This window comes from Camponotus floridanus, unplaced genomic scaffold, assembly GCF_003227725.1.
Source record: "Camponotus floridanus strain SB8 unplaced genomic scaffold, Cflo_v7.5 scaffold141, whole genome shotgun sequence".
Lineage (NCBI taxonomy): Eukaryota > Metazoa > Arthropoda > Insecta > Hymenoptera > Formicidae > Camponotus > Camponotus floridanus.
Genome location: NW_020229261.1, coordinates 224,405 through 246,445, shown reverse-complemented (window position 1 = coordinate 246,445; position 22,041 = coordinate 224,405). Strand labels below are relative to the sequence as shown.

Genomic DNA, 22,041 nt, shown 5'->3' with positions numbered 1-22,041 from the left:
CTATTTTCAACAGTTATTGACATCTTAAATTATTGAAAAATATTGCTTACAACAAATTGATGGTTTTATACATTTTGTATCATTGGCAATTAATATTATATATGCTATATATCAATTTGTATAATTGGCAATTAATACTATATAATACTATATATCAATTTATTGCTATTCTAGCAACATGATTTTTAATAAATAAGATAGAGATATATCTTGATTAATTTAATATAGACCATCGCTGTCGATCCATCAAAATTGACTAAAGGAGGAAAGAAATATGCGTCTTGAATAATCCAATATTTATTTTTACCTAATTAAATTTATGAAATTTGCATTTTCTTTTACAGCATCTTAAAAGCGAGTAAAAAAGAAACTTAAAAAACAAATTTAACGATATCTATCTCTATAAGCTTTTAAGATACTTAACTTAAAAAATGCATTTGCAAACACGTGAAAAAAATGGAAAATAAATTCAAAGAAACGAAGAAAATTCTCTCGTACAATTTTCCATGCAAATGATTCTTTCCAAATTAATCGTTCTAAGTTTATTCTTTTTCGAACTTTTTTTATTTTTTTTATTTTTTTTATTTTTCGAACTTTCAAATATACATCTCTTTCATTTTATTTAATTTTAATTCAGCCAAAAAAAAAATAATTCTCCATCGAATTACGTTTCCCCTCTAGGTCGTACACAAGTAGTTCGTGGTTCGCGGGTCGCGAGTCGCGAGTCGCGCTTCCCCTCTAGATCGCGCGTGATTGACTCATGGCCCGCGCTCGCGTTCGGGAATGGCGTCGCCCCGATCGATTCGGGAATTTCGCGCGGACCGCGCGTCGGTCCTATTTTAGTCGCGTGTGTGGGTGAATGAGGTGTCGCGTCGCGTACGTCTCCGGCGCTATTTTCATCACCCCTGCGTCCTCGCGAGCGAGTCACAGCTGAGGAGTCGGCTTGCGTGCGTGCGTACGTGCGCGAGCGAGGGAGGAAGAAGGACAGAAGTTAGTTTCGGCCGATGAGCCCGGCCCGCTGCGTACGTATGATTCGCAACGAAACGACGTTACCTTGCGTGCGCGCGCGCGAGAGAGAGAGAGAGCTACCCCTCCGTCGTGACAGCTGCGTCACGAAGTAACATTACGTAGCGGTTCGAATTGTACGCGTACAATCGAATTTCACGATAAGCTCTACGCTTGACGCGACGCAGCCGCGAGCTGTCACGACGACTCTGACGTTTGACGCGTTGTCCGCGTTATTATCTCTTTTTCATAGAGTCCGTACGTCCAAACAAATGCGGAAAAAGAGACTGTTCTCGCTTTGTCGAACATTCACACTCGACAAGGAGAGGGTGAGAAGGAGAGAGAGAGAGAGAGAACGATGGGGAGAATTTAGAAGGGAATCGGTGGAAGGGGTCTCGCTCCCCCTCCTTCGATGAGAAATGGAGAGGAGAGCGAATGAGACCCTCGTCCCCTATATGAGAGGAGTAGTCGCGATCGGGAGGAGAGGGGGGGGTCGTGCGCCGGCGAGCAAATCGCGTATGTCAGACTCGTGGCAGAGGGGTCAACGCGAGGGAAAGAACGACACGAAACCGAACGTTTTCTGGGCTTAGCGGGTACGTTTTCACGTTGGGTCTCTCGCTGCACTTCTCCCTTTCTCTCTCCCTCTATCTCTCTCTCTCAAGTTCTCCCTTAGTCATCGTGCTCGGCCCCCTTTGATTTCCCCCTTCGTGCCTCTCTCTCTCTCTTTTTTTAATCTCCAGTCTCCCCCCCTCTTCCCCCAAGTACACGCGTCGCTGTCACCGAAACGAACTTGCGTACGTACGTACGCCGAGGAGATACATATCGATCTTTGATCGAGCGTTTCTCTCCGAAAAGCTCGCTCGCGAAAGGCTCCTCTCTTCTTTCCCCTCTTCTTTTTCTCTGTTTAGTTTAATCTTTCCCGTTGTGTAACGGGGCGAGTAACGTTGTAACGAAGTCGTGTGACAGCACGTTTTTGGCGTTTGCGTTTAAAGGAACGTGAGACACGCATACGAGCGAGAGGATGAACGACATGGAAGCCTACGGGGACGGATATATGGCACCGGAGGAGGAATGGGAGAGGGAGGGTCTCTTGGACCCTGCCTGGGAGAAACAGCAGAAAAAGGTGAGCGAGTTTCGTCTTCTTCCTCTTCTTTTTCCGCTACCTTGAGACTCTAGCGAGCATTTTTGGGCCCAAACTCGCCCGGCCCATTCGCTTTCTGAAATAGAACGAAAATTGTCGGATTGAATTTTTTACTTTCACATATTTCTCATGTTTTATTCCGAGTTTTATCCGAACCCACCGTTATCGGTTTACGTAAAAAAAGTTACATTGATTACTTGAGGCAAATTTGCATCAAGTATCTTCGCTTTTTTATTGCTAAAAAAAAATAAAAGATTCTCTTCAGGGCAAAGATTAAGTGAACTCGCGAAAATCTGGAGGCGATTTTGTGTGGGCTAATTTACTCTCTTATCTATACCTTTATTTATTGTGATTAAAAAGCATACTGTAATCATGGATGTATAAAGATAGAACCTTTAGCCTTTGGTTACACACACACATACATACTATCTCTCAGAGATAGAAACTATTGAATCATTTTCCTTTATGACTCAAATTAAATCTATTGTAAAAAATCGAAGAAGATATAACGTTTTGTGTCTCTTCCTGTCTTATAATTTAACATGCACGCAGGAAAGTGTACGATGCTGAATTCTATCTCTTGATATTTATGATGCTATTGAGAAGATAAATCAAGTGCATTTGTAAAATGTGTGGCTAGAAAAACGAATAACTGATAAAGACAAAAAAATTATGTTCATTTAGCAAAAAAAAAAATTTCGATTGAGAATTTAGCAGATCGAGGATTGAGGTTTATCAGGTTCCTTAGATTGTGGTAATCTTATCAGATATTGACGTACTATAATAACGCAAAGGCGCGCACTTTTGTGTAATCATCGTAGTAGCATTAATGTAATGATTTACATTAACGTGACAAATTATATTATTTTTTTCTACTGCGTAAAAGTCACATCTGCAAGTCATATAAACAATATTTTTTCACGACTCTGTCTTTGATTGAAAAAAATTTATCATCGTTAAGACAATAATGTTCATTGCAAAGTTAATGGGACATAATTGTCAGTAATATCGAGTGATGAATTGTAATTGAATTTTAAAATACGGATTTTAAAGTAGAATATAATTTGATGATTATTAACATGTATAAATTACATTCTTATCTATGGGTTTTTACCATACGCGATCAAATTACATTCTAATGTTTCATCAAAATATAGGATATTTCGAATATCAGATATAACGTTGGAAGAAATTAATTACATTAATTAATTTCTATTTAAAAAGAGCCGAAGAAACTGACTGATATCAAAAACTTTTAAAACTTTAAAAACCTTTACGTCGATATTTAATATCATTTAAATATTTAATACCATATATTTAATACCATATATTTTATAGCTTTACGTTAGATTGTCGAAGTAATATAAACGAATATATATCTAAAAAAGAATTATCGCACTTAAATAAAAAGGAGGAGATAAAGTGAAGATACGATCTCTTTAATTAAAACCGTACACAACAAGTGAAGTTTTTTTTCGCCGACATCTTTCAACAGTTCCTACTCGCAATTTAATTCGACGCAGCGTCATTAGATACTGACAAATCGTAAGCATTCCCTCGAGTACGCGTTCGCAAATATTTTCCTCATCTTTGGCATGAGCTCAAGGCTTTCCCGGAGCTCTCCCGCCTCTCTCTCACTCTCTCTCTTTCTCTCTCTCTCTCTAGTATAATATCGGCCGCAGCCCTTCGGATTGTATTTTCAGACTTTATGACAAAAATAATCGAGCAATGAGTCACGCCTGCGAGCGTGATTTTCACGATTCTCGTGACCGTTTCTCCTGCTGTTGCTCGAGTGATTTTTTTTCTTCTTTCCTCTCTTTCCCTCTCGTTATCTTTTTCCTTTTCCATTCCGCGCGAAGGCGCGTTGGCGTCGAGTCAGGTATTAGATAAGCGACGCTGATAATATGGTTATGCGCGCGCGTCAATGTAAAGCTTACGCGTTCCTGAGATACGAAACGCGCCCGATACGCCGGCCTCGTCGTCGCCGAGAGAGCGGGCATTTTTCGTAACGCCTCTAATTTTAGAGATCCGCGTGTGCCCCATTCCGGAAACGCGGTCCGAGAGGCCGACGCCGAGATTCGCGTCGCGGCGACGAAAACTCATTCCGTTCACCGAATCGCGCGCGAACATTTGTTCCTTCGCGTTTCGTAGAACAAAGCTCTTGCGCGACGATTTCCCCTTTCAAACATGACATGACAATGTTTCTGTGAATTCAATAGGTTCCGGCGAAGTCGGAAGGAAGCGATACCGAGGAAGAAATGTAGGAATCATTCTTCAATTTTTCCTCTCCGTCTTAGAATCCTTTTATGATTAGAAAAATTAATAATTTATTGTCATATTAAGAAATACTTTGAAGTAATAATAACATTAATCGTATTGAGAAAGTTTTGAAATATTTAGGATGAATATATATATTTAATAATAAAATAAAATTAATAATAAAATAATAAATATATATATTTAGGATAAATGAAAAGAGTTGAAATTTGCATCTTCTTCAATTTTATTCGCAAATCTCTTGAAATGTTTCATTTCTAAAAATGTAAAACATCGATTCGAAAATTAAATACAAAAAAACATCTGATATAATAAATAAAATGTAAGTTTTTATTTTTATTCATTTTTCATTTTTATTAATATCGTTTTCATTTCATTCATTTTTCATTTTTATTCATCATTTTTAATAAGACAGTTTTATATCAATTAATTGTATAATTACATTCGATATTATAAAATAAAATTGATTGAAGAATATGTCTAAAATAGTCGCACTTTATGTCAGATAAGTAACAAAATTCTTATTTATATTCCAGCATATTCTTTATCACGATTTTACTCTTCAATCTTTAAATTAAAAAAATAATTATAAAGCTATTGCATATGATTCCGATACAAATTTTCGTTAGATTTGAATATACTAGAAATATTTACTGCCGCGGAAGCATGGGATACTCTCCCCCTTTTTTCGCTCTTAATAAGTCTATATCCGTATCTATCAAGTATACATGTATTTATACGAGACACGAAAATCAAGGCAAGGTAGCACCCGGTGTCATTCGAATTTCGTGCGTTCAAATCTGGCTTGAATCGAAATTGATGGAGTATGACGGGGAGGACGGGCCAATTAGCAGTACCGTTTAAACGCATTGAGGAGGTGGATGACACGCGCCGGCCGATTAACTGTACAGGAGAATTTCTCGTAAAATCTCTCTCTCTCTCTCTCTCTTTCTCTGCGTACGTCGCGTTGTCAGCCGCGCGCGGACCAAACATTCCGGCGATAGGAATCTTTTTCTCCGACGACGTTTAAATAGGTCGCGGCTGCTCGGAAACAGCTGCTCGGCTCGAGCTTTCAGACTCGCCGTTCGCGATCCTCCGAGCCCTTACTTTACCTTTATGTCCGATCTCGGAATAATCTCATATGCTGGAAATCATATTTTGCTAGACACTTTTTTATTTAATTCTCCGCTCTCGTATCTTTTTTTTTTTTTTTCAACAAAACACTGCGTTTGAAATTAGAATAAATGTCACTTCTGATTTGAGGATCTTGGATATTCTTTTCTCTTTGTGATATTTGTTTTATCTTAATGCTTAATTTAAATGTCTATGATGTTTTGTAAACGATTTCACAATTGTTATTCGAAATTTATAATTTACTTGCATTTCATAATGAATACGAAATATCGCATATTTTTCATTCGATTTTCCGCTCTCGTATCATTTTTTAAAACAATTAACACTATCGATCTTGGATAATTTTTTTTTTATGCGATATTTTTTTCTACATTTGTTTTATCTTAATTCTGAGTTTAAATATCATTATGATATCTTATATATAGTTTCTTGATTATTATTCGAAATTTATAATTTATTTGTACGAGTTACATTTAAACATAAAATATCATATGATCTGCTTTTTGAATTGGAAACGTTTGAATCACTCTGTACTTGTATTTGATGACTGCAGGTGTTTATTACATACTCATGATTACTTTATAGTATAAATATCTCATTATTGCTTCATTGAATCAGCTCACTGTAGATAAAGTATATCGACCATATGTCGTTACAATTTCACGCATAGTTTGATTAATTTGAATAATTTAACATTCGACGTGTCTTGGAACTGATTATTATTGCAAAGTTTCTCGTGCACACATTTAACAACCAACTTAGCCAAGGTATTTGTCGGGAGCATAAATCTTTTCGCGAGCAATTGTCGCAGCTCATGAAGACTATTTTTCTAGACGACATTCACACTTGAACGCCACACATCGAAACGTTTAAAGCGTTCATTAAAGTCTTTCCCTAGACTTACTATGACATCTTGGCGCCGTTAGAGAATAGGTTACTGATTAAAAATAGATAGTGTCGCGTAGCTGAAATTTATGAACCTTTACGCAATTAATATGGGCAGTCTCCTGATTTTTATTAACGTTAAATTCCAATATATCATATCTTTATTTGTTATATCCATATTAATATATTTATCATAAAATATCATCAAAGTCATAGATAAAGTGATAAAATGAATATCTCAAATGAAATATTAATTAAAAATTTCCCTTCCTTCCAATTCATCCATCTAATCTCTTTTTGGATTGGAAAACATTAAAAATAAAGGAAAATTTTTTCTCCATAAATTTTCATTTTTATTGGCTTTGCTTTCTCCAGGAAGAAAGCTGGCTACGTTTCTGGAAATAGGATTAAACGTAAATAATTTCAACGGTATCGCGATATTTTCTTTAATAAAATCGATGTTAATTCGTGCTTTTCATCATCGCCGTTGACTATTAATTTATTTTTCACTCTCACGCTCGTACTATTTCAATTATCGTTACCCCCGACCACCCCCTCAATTACTCGCATAGATGGAATTATCTCATTCGCGTACTATGTAATTAGAAATCGCCGATTAATCGCGTTGTATCGACGCGCTCTCACCCGAGATTAATTCATGTTGTCCTTTCCTCACTGCGTTGCAAAGCGTAGCAATCATCCGGCTTTAACAGGTAAAATCAAACGGTTAGGCCGGATAACGGGCACTAACTAACGGCTTGCGTCCCCGAATGTATCTTTGGCAATTATAGATAATCCCCACACAAGTGTATGCCATTTTCTCCGCTACGTCTATCTATTTGATTAAAGTCTTACGATTGTTTACGTGCGTCAAAAGAAATTGCCAAAAAGTCGAGTAATAAACTTTAAATTAATTGTAATTAATTTACATCTAATCATTTTAATAGTATTTCTATTTCATATTTTACAATGTTTTTTTTACAGCAAAATACGTAATAATTTTAATCATATTTATAGAAATATATTAATTAACAATAAATACATAATATACACAAATTACGTACTTTACATATTTTACGATATTCTTTACTGATTAATGACAGCAGAACGCAAGATTGACTTTAAAAATAACGATAAAAAAAAAAAAAAAAAAAAAAAAAAAAAAAAAAAAAAAAAAATAAACGATAAAATTATTCGATAATGAAATTTATTTCGCGATGATGGGCTGCGAACGATAATTATTTCAGAATCATCGACCTGGTCAATAGCATCAGGAACACTTTGCGTTCGAAAGAGCGATACACTCGCTTTTCATTCGACTGTTTGCGCGACGCGTCTGACGTTTACGTATAAATAGACCGTATAAATAGATAACGCGTGCGACTGTACGTCGTCGATCTCTCATTTAGTCGGAATCCACACCCTCCGATCAGACTTCGGACATTTCAGACATCGGTTTCGCATCTATCATGAATTCTTATCATTGGAATTTGATTCGCCGTTCAATCCTTCGCGGTCTCTTACATTTTTTCACAAAATTCTAATAATGATCATTTTTTCGTCTAAGCCCTTACATAATTTTCACGTACTAAAAACGTTGATATTTTAGTTAGTAATTCTTCTTTAGAGAGTTTTGATATTTTTCTAAAAAGATACATAAAATGAAACTATTAAATTAAATATTAAATTTAATTAATTATTTTAATTATTAAATTTAATATTTAATATTAAATTTTATATTAATTATATATTTATCATATTAAATATTAATCCACTTGTCAAACACTTTACTTTACATCGTGAAAACTTTGTTTCATTCTTCCAAGGAATTCTTGATATTACGATTTTACAGTACGAAGTTACTCTTCCTTTTCGCGTACTTGAATTTGATGGACATGTGTCGTGCCAATTTGGCAGATCGCGAGTCGTCGTCTGGCGCTTTCGAAAGAGAGAAAGAGAAAATGACGGAATCCCGTGCAACGCGTAATTCGCATTATAATCGCGAATAAGTGAAAGCGGAGTCGGCGAGCGGCAAGGATGACAGCTCCGGTTCCGCGTCCGATCGATTTCTTTCCGCAGGGGGATCGTTAACCTTTGGAGGGTTCCCGGCTACGCGCCAAATCTCGAATTGGAACCGAATGTCCCACGCATGCCATATTTTGACTAAGAGCATTGTCACGCGATGATATAATCGTGAAGTAATGAATCGAAGTAATATGTGACATATAATGCGATAATATCAGCGTAATAATATCAGTGATAAAATAATATTATTATAGAAGAGGGGAATATAAATCTCACATATAGACATACAAATACATGTAAGCGGAAGACAGGATTGAAAGATAAATTGGACAGCATTTCGATATTGCAATTATGATTAGAAATAAAATATTTATACAAATTAAACGAATGTATATTTCTCTCCAGTGCGATTATTTATAACAGCCCGATTTATGTATTCCCTCCATTCTTTATATTTTTTAAATTTATATTCATTGCATATATCTCGCTTTCAATTTATTGTATATACACTTAGAATTTCCGAGAAAAATTTCAAAAGTGAGTCTTGACATATTTCTCGAGATAGCAAGTACAATCATGAATCGCTTATTGTTGCCATGCGATGATCTTGAATGGAAGATTGAAATAATCACTAAAGTTCAAGTTCCTAATTGAGCGAGAAAATACTATCAATCTTATTTAATTGAACAATTAAATACATCATAGAATGTTGATAGAATATTTTACATTTTTAATTCAAATGAATTTTATTAGAATCTATCAACATATTTTGTATCATATATCATATATGTTGTATATATTTGCATTTAAATAGAAATTATCGCATTTACCGTCTTGAAAAAAATCTACGTATATATAGAACGTATTATCAAGGCTCTGATTTGATTACAGAATATCGAAGGAAACGATGACGGTCGAAATTTATGTAAAAGAAAGTACATCTCATATTAGAGAACAAATATCAAGTGCGAATAATATCACGGTTTAATAGCGCGGGAAATGCGATTATTTTTCTTGGGCAAGTATAGTTGCTCGACTATTCACGCAGTTGCGTGCGCCAAACGCGGATTCATCACACAGATATCGTGCTGCACACCCACGATTAACTATTTTCGACTAGGTATTGGCCCCATTCGAAAGGTCGTAGTTGTAATTACAGATCTCATTTCCGGCCCACGTAACTATATCCCGCGATTCAGGTTGTTACAATTTTTGCTTCTCATCGAAGGCTATCTATTATCAATGATACTTTAAATAACAATATAATTCCTTGATAGTAGTGCTCCAGATTTAATTTAATTCTTTGACAAAAATCCATTATTGGAAAAAAGTTATTAATTGAAAAGATATATTGAACATGTTATATATATATATATATATATATATATATATATATATATTAGATATGTTTTGGAAAAAAAATTTATACGTAAAAGTAAATTTAGAGAAATTTTTAAAAAAATATTTTTATATTACATGTATCTTTTAATTTCAAATTAGAATTATATGTAATTAAATTTCAATATCTGTCCCATATTAGTTGTAAACGACATAAAATAATATATTGTGAAAAGAAGCAAATTTAATTCGAAAGATGTGTATGTATATGTGTGTCAGAGTATAGAAAAATATACACACATATATATATATATATATATATATATATATATATATATATATATACATTCTTTTTCTTGTACATATATACAAAATATATTTAAATATATATTTAAATATATAATATTTATACAAATATACAAATATAGCTTATAGAAGAGAAATGTATATAATATTATTCTCTTTTTTTTAAATATAAATTAACAACTCTAAAAGTTATTTTATCGTCGAAAAAATACGTGCGAAGAAATTAATTTATAACTAAATTTTTCCATTACCAAGAGTTTAAATGCAATGTAATGAAATTGTGCATTCTCAGATTGCAGAAGGTAGAAAACAAGCAACGATAGAGATCTAAGCCAAAGATTCCGCAAATCTTGAGGCGCATAAACACTAATATTTTCGCCTCGAACGGCGTCGCGTCTTATTGAAGGTTAAGCTGCATACATTTTGATAAGACACGACGCAATCCGATAAGGATGATAGGAATTATACAGGCGAACGAAAACTACTGCCAAACTTTCGGAATAGAAATAGATTAGCGTGCATAACCGCGTGCGGAATTTCGAGACTTGGATTACATGAATTATGCGCACAGGATTTAGGCTGCTTTGTTTGTATAACTGTATTTATTTATAGTCGATACACCGCCTAACCGCGAATAAGACTGACGAAATCATGCTAAGTAAGCATTAGAAAATGAAAAAGTTACAATTGTGCAAGTTAGATATAAAATTTGTATTAATTTGTAAAATTTGATTAGATATAAAATATGTAAAGTATTTTTTTTTCTTATCCACGAATTTGCAAGATATATATTTAGAGTCATATATAAATACATTTAATTATATAATTATTATATTTATGCGACTTAAAAATATATTCTTCATTAATACACAAAATGCATAAAATTCTTAATTAATATAATTAATTTAATTAAATAAGCATTATTGAATTATATACTTAATTAATTATATCTGTTATTTAGGAATTTTAGGAAACCCTTGTCTCGCGTACCAAAATAACAGGCAGTATCGAAAATAATGATGGTGTTTATCGTACTATTTTTGTAGTATTAATATGTGTGATATCAATTTATAAATAAAAAAGACGCGGTGACTCACGAATAAGAAAAAAATTTATAATGATATATTGATTTACTCAATCTTTTTAATATGATAATTAGATAAAATCGTTAGATGATAATAATAAAATAATAGAAATAGAAAGAGAGAGAGAGAGAAAGAAAGAAGATAAAATATAATTTGAAAAGAATTAGACATATATTAGAAAAATCTTTATTAATAATTTGTTTTAAATCAGCTCTCTATAAATTAATTCAAACAGATAAAAACATTTTTTCAGACTATTTAATGTGATTAGTATAATTAATAAATGTGACGATAATAAATTACTTTAAGGTCAATATCAAATAAAAAACCAATAAATAGATTAATTTTTTTTTCAGATACTTTCCTAAATTAAATGTTCATGGACAAAATAAGAATCCCGATTCTCAAAAATAATTCATAAAAATAGCCGTCTATTTATGAGGAGATCGTGCACTTTTTTTCTAGATCGATCGCCTACTCGGTCAGAATCCGTGCATGAATTACATAATATAAATTGAGGGAGATGTTATATTTATATCATTCGTCACATAAATTGTCTTCGAAAAAAAAAAAAAAAATTGTCGAGTATACTCGTCGGCGTAGGCTGGAAAACGAATGCGAATCTTCGATAGTCGCAGAAACGAACGGAAATAAAAATAATGTATTATCAGCAAATATATCAGACTATCGCATTCTTTCATACATGACAAGGAGAACGCCTTTTAATTACAAGCTGCGCATAGCTGTATTTCTATCGATGCAGCACATCATTCATTGCACACGTACACATACGTAAGATTGTCAGACGACGTATCAAATTACGGATTCCGCAAATATCGTACGACGATATATATATTTTTTTAATTTATACGATATAAAATTGCAATTTTTCAATTTATTCTGCGCGTTTTTATATCGCGATGAAAGATGAAAAATTTATTTTATTTACAGTAACGAATTAAAATATGTACTACTCTATTAATCGGTGATGCTCTATTAATACTCTATTAATGTTCGACTTAAACAGATTTTTGCGAGGATGGATTTATTCGCGCGTTTTTGTCATCAAGAAGAAGAACAATGTATGTAACTCGATGACGGATTAATGACATAACAGGAGGAGAGAGGATGTGATTTAATTTTTAAATAACTTCCAAAATGTGTCTCTTCGAAATGATCTTTAATACTCGACGCGGGAGGAGTCAATGTTTTACAAATAGATCTTAGAGCTCGTGCAGAGAGATGTTAGGGTGGCTCATGTCCAAAATTGGCCCGTCGTGCTTCACGCCGCCCGTATTGAATTTCACGCAATATTTTTCCAACCCGAAAATTTCATCGCCGACCCTGAATTTTTTATCGACCTCGATTAAATGCTAAGCTTTATTCAACAACATTCAGATAAATATCTCGCCAACTGAGATCTTCGATTTATCTTCTTCGAAACTTTTAGAAATGCAAAATCAACAAAACGATTTAATTGCAATATAAACGCAATTTACAACGATAATTTTTCGCGAAAATGGAAATATTTTGAAAAATATTGATTCATTATGTGATAATCTAAATCTTCTGTGAAATTATTTGAATTTAACGTATAAATAATTATTTCTGGCTCGAAAGTTTACGCGAGATTACTTTTGACGTATGTTTGTTAATAGTTGAATATTAAAAAAAATAACAGAAAAATTATTTTTCGTATGCGAAGAAGAAAAATTTAATAAGAGCGTATAACGTTTTCTGACGCGAAGATATCAAAAGATTATCCGAAAATCATAGCAGAGAATGATAGGAAACGTAGTTTAAGAACCAGGACAGAAGATATATATAGCGGGAGGGATCGGGGTCGTCTACTAAAATATACACTAAGCAGTATAGCAGAGAAACCCAATCCTCTATTTTAAATGATTATTTGCTCATGAGATTAGTGCGAAAACATTGTTAGGGCAAAAATTAGTAAAGTAAACTATTTTGAGCAAACTGTCACTTTGTAATTACCTCGTAATTATCATTTCTACGTGTTATTAGTCGCTGTCTCTTATTTAGCATAAGATGATTATCTACAGAAAATTCAAACATAAATTAATAAATTCTTGTCGTATCAGACATTCACAGCTTGGTGCAATTCGCATCTACGCAAAGCAGGCACTGCCATCGAATCGATCGAAGACGATTTCAGGAATGGGTTGAAACTCATGTTGCTACTTGAAGTGATCTCAGGCGAAACCCTCCCAAGACCCGACAGAGGCAAAATGAGGTTCCACAAGATCGCCAACGTGAACAAGGCCCTCGATTATATCGCCAGTAAGGGCGTCAAGCTGGTTTCAATTGGCGCAGAAGGTACATTAGTTTCTTTTTGAAGCTCATTTTATGTATTATTTAAGAAGATTTTATGCTCTCTCCTCTAATGATCATAGTTATTTAATGCATACATTTAAAATAAAAAATCGAGTAATTAAATATCGTATAAAATCGTATATAATTCCTGTTTTAATAATTTTTTTTTCGTTCTCTCTGCTTAATATATACTTAATAATATACTTATTAATATATTATATAATATTTATTAATATATGTATACTTTACGATCAAATGAAGAGATTTTAACTTTCTAGTAATTTCACTTCTACATTTTTTCAATAGAATGATGCAAAATTAATTTATACTGTCTTCACACATGTCATATGTTTCTCAAAAATCTTGACGATTTTCCTTTTGAACAGAAATTGTCGATGGCAATCTGAAAATGACCTTGGGAATGATATGGACCATTATTCTAAGATTCGCGATCCAAGATATCTCCGTGGAAGAAATGACCGCGAAAGAGGGTCTGTTGCTCTGGTGCCAGCGCAAGACGGCCCCGTACAAGAACGTCAACGTTCAAAACTTCCACCTGTCCTTCAAGGACGGCCTCGCGTTCTGCGCCCTCATTCATCGCCATCGACCCGACTTGATCGATTACAATAAACTCAGCAAGGATAATCCGCTGGAGAATTTAAACACTGCCTTTGATGTCGCTGAAAAGTACCTCGACATTCCTCGCATGTTAGATCCCGATGGTAAGCATAAATCAAATGGTTAAATTTAAAAACACGCTGTGTATTTAGGTACTTGCGATATATATTTTTATGTGTCTTCTCGGAATATATGAAAGACACACGCGTCACTCGGATCGACAGGATCGAAGAAATTATCGAAATTAAGGACACAGAACGGAGCTACAATCGCGGACTTGTTTGAGTATCAAACTGACGAGTATCAAACGCTTAATGTTTATATGTTCCCTTGATATCATATAGATTTGATCAACACTCCCAAGCCGGATGAGCGAGCTATTATGACGTACGTGTCCTGCTACTACCACGCGTTCCAAGGTGCCCAGCAGGTCAGCGTAAAGAAATGCGTGTTGCTCTTTACTCCTTGTTTCCCCTTCTCCGTTGTTAAAATTGACCCCTCATTAATATGAACTGTAATTAAATGAATTGTTTTGCTTATATCATTAACGGCGTTTGAACTTGCTAATCGATTATCTTATTATTGTTTTAATTTGATTGTTTCACCTCTCAGACCTGAAATCAATTACGCACTCTGTCACGTAATATTTTTCAGTTATAAGATTACGATTATAAAATAAAATTTTATGTTGTTTTTTTAATACGATATGTACAAAGATCGTTGTGTGCACATGTACATTTTGATCATATGTATAAAATATAGATATGTTGAGAGTTAATATGATAAATTATGTACTAATTATATTTCGTTCTTCACTAGACTCGTCTATTGTTAAAATTAATCAATTTTTAACGGCAGAATCGCTAACAACGCATGGTTTGAGTTTTTTCGAATGTGTTTTTCTAGATATGCGAAACACAGCAATGCCTGATGAGAGGGCCGTGATGACCTATGTTTCGTCATACTACCACTGTTTTAGCGGTGCTCAAAAGGTGTGTTTCTTGCATTTCGAATTAACTCACAACACAGATAGTTGAGTGTGCATAAAAATATCATTAATCTCTGTTATTGCAAATGTCAAACTGTGCGCAAAAGTCAAACTTTTATTTATCTCATCAATTTCCTCTCTACACATTTTTAAATTACAACTAAATATTCATGCATCTTGATGAAAATAAACTCTCTACTTCAAACGCGTATAGATGTAAATAAAAATATTTTTCTTGATAAGAGAAAACTATATACGAATTTTCTTATTGTAGGCAGAGACGGCGGCTAATAGAATCTGTAAAGTATTGAAGGTAAATCAAGAAAATGAGCGTCTTATGGAAGAGTATGAGCGTTTGGCTTCCGATCTGCTCGAATGGATACGACGAACAATGCCATGGCTCGCCAGTCGACAAACCGACAATTCCCTCGCCGGGTGTCAGAAGAAATTGGAAGAATACAGGACGTATCGACGCAAGCACAAGCCGCCTCGCGTCGAACAGAAAGCTAAACTGGAAACGAATTTCAATACTTTGCAAACAAAGCTGAGGTTGAGCAATAGACCAGCGTACATGCCCACGGAAGGAAAAATGGTATCCGACATAAATAAAGCGTGGAAAGGTACGATTTTATCTTGTTTTTCGAGTACATCTCTCCGTGTGTCTGTATATATGTCTAAATGGAATAATGAGCATGTCGAAAATGATCCTTAGGATTGGAGTTAGCCGAGAAAACGTTCGAGGATTGGTTGCTGTCTGAGATGATGCGTCTAGAGCGATTGGAACATCTGGCACAGAAATTCAAGCACAAGGCAGATGCTCATGAGGAGTGGACCGCCGGTAAAGAGGAGATGCTGACGTCTCAACACTTCCGACAGTGTAAGCTGAATGAGCTCAAGGCTCTGAAGAAAAAACATGAGGCCTTTGAATCAGATCTCGCGGCGCATCAAGATCGCGTGGAACAGATCGCAGCTATCGCTCAAGAGCTCAAGTAATTTCAAAACCTTTATGTTTCTGACGATCATTATCTTGATTATTGTAACGTTTTACGTTTTGAATTTTGAATTTTGAATTACAGCACCCTCGAGTATCACGATAGCGCATCCGTAAATGCCAGGTGCCAACGTATATGCGATCAGTGGGATCGTTTGGGTACGCTCACTCAACGTAGGCGTCAAGCTCTCGACGAAGCCGAGAAAATCCTAGAGAAGATAGACGTCTTGCATTTGGAGTTTGCCAAACGCGCTGCTGTGAGTACAACTTGATTACATTTGCAGATGCAATATATGTCCGTTCTTTAATAGAAGTGACATAATGTCTGACATCTGACATTTTTCAGCCGTTTAATAATTGGTTGGATGGAACCAGAGAAGATTTAGTGGACATGTTTATCGTCCACACTATGGAAGAGATCCAAGGCCTAATGGACGCGCACGCAGCGTTCAAAGCTACTCTCGGCGAAGCGGACAAGGAGTACAACTCGATTGTGGGATTAGTGCGCGAAGTTGAATCCATAGTTAAGCAATACCAGATTCCGGGTGGCCTAGAGAATCCTTACACCACTCTCACTGCATTGGTATGTTGAAGGATAAATTATTGATATATATATATATATATATATATATATATATATATATATATATAATATAGAGAAGAATCTCTTAAATTTAGCAATTATTATTTGTTTTATAGGATCTTACCAAGAAATGGAGCGACGTTAGACAATTGGTTCCTCAACGTGATGGTACTCTAGCTGCTGAACTTCGCAAACAACAAAGTATCCTTTGACGACATTAATATTTATTAATTTATATTTATTATAATGTCAAGACTCTTATCTGAAAATTAACATTAATATCGGCATATTTTAATATCGCTAAAATTTCTATTACAAGTTTGAATGATACATACTTTTCAATGATCATAAATATATGTGTCAAAAGATATTTCCTGAAATGTGAAAAATAGATAATGAATTACTTAGACGACAGTTTGCCGAGAAAGCTAATGTTGTTGGACCATGGATAGAACGTCAATTGGATGCTGTGACTGCGATTGGCCTCGGTCTTCAGGTGATAAATATCATCTGTATTATATATGTAAAAGTTTACATTGTTTATATTCAATTTTTAAATATTTTTCTATATTTTAGGGAACTCTTGAGGATCAATTACATCGTTTGAAAGAATACGAACAGGCGGTATATCAATACAAGGCTCATCTGGAAGAATTAGAGAAAATTCATCAAGCAGTTCAAGAGGGCATGATTTTCGAAAACCGTTATACTCAGTATACCATGGAAACTCTACGTGTTGGTTGGGAACAACTTCTAACTTCAATCAACCGTAACATTAATGAAGTCGAGAATCAAATTCTCACCAGAGATTCAAAGGTATTTCTAAATTTTCTCTAAAAAAAACTGCCATTTCTAAAGTTTCTACAAAATTTTTACAAAAATTTCTATTTTATTTGTATATGTATATTTGTTATGTGTTTATACGTTTCTGCAGAGCAATTTCAAGAATAAAAACTATCGCGTTTCTCTCCATTTTAGGGTATCACCCAGGAACAGTTGAATGAATTCCGCAGCAGTTTCAATCACTTCGACAAGAATAGGACAGGGAGATTGGCACCGGACGAGTTTAAATCTTGCCTCGTGTCTCTGGGTTATTCCATCGGAAAGGACAGGCAGGGCGACATTGACTTCCAACGTATTCTAGCCATTGTTGATCCCAACAATTCGGGCTATGTTCATTTCGACGCCTTCCTTGATTTCATGACGCGTGAATCCACCGACACCGACACGGCAGAACAAGTTATCGACAGCTTCCGCATTCTTGCTGGTGATAAGGTAAGAGGAAACTCTTTGCAGTAATAATTTTCACAATAATAAAACAACGAGGCGTATCGATCAACATAAAATTTTTTGTTTTTTAGCCTTACATTTTACCGGATGAATTAAGGAGGGAACTACCGCCTGATCAGGCAGAATATTGTATCCAACGAATGCCTCCATACAAAGGACCGAGCGCTGTTCCTGGAGCACTTGATTATCGCTCTTTCTCGACGGCCTTATACGGCGAATCTGATCTGTAGATAAACCATAATGAAATCAAAATTGAAAAAAAGATCGGGTGTACACATCAGCTGATAGGCAAACAATGCCTAAAAATTTCTCCTATTGTTTTAGTCGCATCAACATATTTTCATGTGACGATGTTTTAAAATGAAAATGGAGCTCGCTACGGGAGCTCTCAGTACAATACATACGCGATATCAGTCATTACGCTAAATATTAATAACTGTGTACGTATACGCGCGCATACATATTAGAGGCTGTTGAAACATCGAGAGCGAAGAAAGAATAAGCAACGTCGTTTTAACGCAAAGGGATCTAAGTGTGTCGTATAGAGAAAAGTAAATATTAACTTTTCCATCAGAATATCTTTCGCGCACGAATAAAAATTACATATCAGATGTACGTAGAGAGTAAGAAGATTACGTACTTACATAAGTCTATTAATGCGACAATAATAAATATGGTATATTTGGATACCTTTCGTTAAAAAGATAGAAACTCTCTAACACATAAATTGATAACACCAAGTTCGAAATTGATATTATACTCTTCTAAACATTTTGCTATATATTTATTCTTTTATGTAGCCTACATTAAAATGAACAATTTGGATTTCATTCTTTTTTTTTCTCTTTCGGGAAAGCAAGTGCCAATTGATAGGTAAGATTTTGTACGATTCCTCTCTGCGAACGTCCCGAAAAAGAATATCAAGCTATTAAGCTTGAGATATGACAAAAAGGAAAGCTCATATATTTGTATATGTGCAATTAGTGAGTGCATTGATACTAGAGGCTCTCCAAAATTTTTTATTATTACTAGTAGCAGTACTAGTAGTACTAGTGCTATTTCCTCTATGTATATTGGAATATTTATTCTAAAGTTCTACAATATATTCTACATTTTTTTGTATAATTATATAATGGAAGATATATATAACATATATTTTTAGACTTGCGATTTTGTCATTGTAGCGTGACACGAATTTAATGTTTTCGAATTAGATTTTTCTGATGAAAGAATCCAGTATATATCTTTATTATATTCTCCAATCGTATCATGTTTGTCGGTAAAAAAAGTGTGCTCCCCCTTTCAAAAATTGCCAAATTCTATGTCGTATATTGGATGCACACGTTACGAAAGCGTTGATATTCGGTTCGCGCCATAGATCAATGTTCGCACAAATATACGAATAAAACGATGAAATATTAAAACTCAGAAGAGTAATAATAACGAACTTTGCGAGTCTTAACGATAAATCGACCTTCTCGCCAAGTATCCAGAAAATGTATGTTCGAAATCGAATAATGTTCATATTTTTTTAATGAGCGTGGCACTACGAACCTTTAAGGATTAAGCTGCGTCTCACCTTATACACTTTGTGTAAATCGTATACTAAAGATACGCGAGAAACGAATATGCTAAACGAAGCAAATTATTTATTTATTTGATTTTAATTATTATTTATTATATATCGCTCCGATATGTGTATTGATTTATCGATAGTTAACGAAATACTTTTTCTCAAAGTATTTATTTTTATAAATAATCGCGCAAGAAGCGATAAGGGGCGTTAATTGTAATATAGAGTCCACCATGTAAATGTCTGACCACAGCTGCCATTTCTCGTATCACATTTTGAATAGCCTTATCTATATATCAAAAGTGACGTCAAAGTCATCCGATCATTATATTATTATTGTTCGAACCATCGTGGAAGAGTCATTCTCTCGATAAAAATGTTCGCGTGTGAAATGCAATTATTTTTATCGGCGAGTAAATATTGTAAGCTTTTTCCGTTTCGCTTGTTGCGCTTTAATACGCTTCTCAATATCTATCTTTTTTTAAATGTTTTTTTTTTCCAATTACACAAATTTACATAATTTCTCATTCCTTTGTATTTCTTTTTCTCTCTCTTTTTCTTTCGATATGTATTACATATTGGGCACACAGAGTTAAATAATATACGAGAAACACGCCAAAACAGAACACAGACTGCTGGAACAGTATACACTAAATAATGATAAACGACGAAACACGCACACGCACTTTCTCACATGTACATGTACACTGAACAAGAAGAAATATACGTAAAAAAGGAAGGCGTTCATCTTGAAACATATATACGTATCAGGTCTACCGGGAAAGTCTTTCGAATTTTTTTCAAAGATGAAATTCGAGTATTCGACAGAGATGAACAAAGTCTTTGAACACTTTGTTACTGAACAGTTGTCAAATAAACAAATACACATCATCATTTATACACACGTAATTGTAATTATATTATTATTATTATTATTATTATTATTATTATTATTATTATTATTATTATTATTATTATTATTATTATTTTACAATATTTATATGAAATTGCGACAATTCGAAAATGGAAGCCTTACTAAAAGCACGGCCGCCTCGCGTTGCATTACATTTATCAGCTATTATTGTATACTTGTTTTGCCCACATTTCATCTTCCTAAACTAGATTAATAACAAATAACATTGTGAGACAAGAATATCGGGGAAAATAAAGAAATCTTTGAAAAAAATATCGCAGAGTTTATTTTTTTATCTTTAATAAAACGTATTCGAAATGTCTCTCTTTCTCGATACTTTTATCGAAAATGTCTCGATAAATTAAAGCGACTCACCTGCTTTATAATTGTGTAACTTATTTAGGAAATACCTATTTAGTAAAGAGACTATATATTATATTAATGAATCATTTTTTAATTTTAGAAACATGTACAACGAATGCGTGTGTGTGGTTAAACTAAATGCCGTTTTATTCAAAGTACAAAAATTTTCGATACATACAGATTCGATATATCGGACTCGAGTCTATGAACGAATCGAATAGAGTTTATTCATCGCCGTATCTCTTTCATAAGATAAAATTAAGGAGGATTTAACAATCACGCGTAAAAATTGACGGATAAATTTGCGTTTGGTACGCTACGCGAAAAGAACGTTATCTTACATGCTATTCTTATACGTAATTCTATTAATATTTACATAAAGAGACTTTAATGATAATATCACTGCTCTGTGCGTTTTCGCCCGATTATATATGGCTATTATACGATCGTAATACATAAAGTACACGATACATATTATTAGACTAAATGCATCTAAAAATAGTCCTCTTCGCATCCTCGTAGCATCAGCGACTATAAATGAATCAATTTCTTCGAAAAGGCAACAGAATTAAATTTTTTTTATAAAATTAAATTATTTATAATTTATATTAAAGAGAAATGACTATATATGAGAGAAATTAAAATATTAGAAGTCGCGTTTGATATGTATTACGTTGTATTATTATTATTAGTCACGATATAGAAAAAAAATTATCTTTGGAAATGGTAAAAAAAACTGAAGTTATTTTGCCTTTTCGATGAGACCGATTCTAGTCTCCTCGAACAAATAATCTAGTTACGGTTGTTTCCTAACATTATCGTTAAATATATAATTATAATCATAACATCATTTCAACATGATTTTTATAGAATGCTATCATTTATGCTGCGATGATAGCAAAGTTTTAAAAAATCTAAAATAGTAATATCTCAAACTTTTGCAAAGGCAGAAAGGTGAATCAAAATAAAATTTATATAAATTTATTTTATAAAATTAAAAATATTTTTCTCTGAATCACTCTTAATTTTAAATCGAGAAAATCGTCCTTGTATGTTAAAAATGTCTATCTTCGAAAAAATATGCGATTGATAATCGGAATCATTCGACAGTTAAATATTTTCTCAGATCTTTCGCTCTAAATAGCAGAAATGAATTAAAGAACTATACCTCTTTTAAAAATGTAATCAAATA

The 22,041-nt window shown here is 33.9% G+C and overlaps 1 protein-coding gene across 7 annotated transcripts; it reads left to right on the top strand.

Moving 5' to 3' along the window:
* The first annotated feature begins 814 nt into the window (after positions 1–814).
* LOC105250976 (alpha-actinin, sarcomeric) lies at positions 815–20,759 on the top strand. Of its 7 annotated transcripts, XM_020027418.2 has the most exons (15): positions 1,484–1,598; positions 1,998–2,128; positions 13,299–13,533; positions 13,917–14,252; positions 14,493–14,582; positions 15,055–15,140; positions 15,411–15,756; positions 15,849–16,125; positions 16,213–16,384; positions 16,474–16,710; positions 16,827–16,911; positions 17,103–17,206; positions 17,287–17,526; positions 17,689–17,985; positions 18,072–20,759. In XM_020027418.2, exons 2-15 carry the CDS (start codon positions 2,027–2,029, stop codon positions 18,228–18,230), a joined length of 2,766 nt encoding a protein of 921 aa, XP_019882977.1. In that variant the 5' UTR covers positions 1,484–1,598; positions 1,998–2,026; the 3' UTR covers positions 18,231–20,759. The 7 variants fall into 7 exon arrangements, with proteins under 7 accessions (XP_011255729.1, XP_011255727.1, XP_019882977.1 ...); XM_011257427.3 differs by lacking the exons at positions 1,484–1,598; positions 15,055–15,140 and adding an exon at positions 815–1,022 and having other exon boundaries at positions 14,493–14,578; XM_011257425.3 differs by lacking the exons at positions 1,484–1,598; positions 15,055–15,140 and adding an exon at positions 815–1,022 and having other exon boundaries at positions 1,914–2,128; positions 14,493–14,578.
* The last annotated feature ends 1,282 nt before the right edge of the window (positions 20,760–22,041 follow it).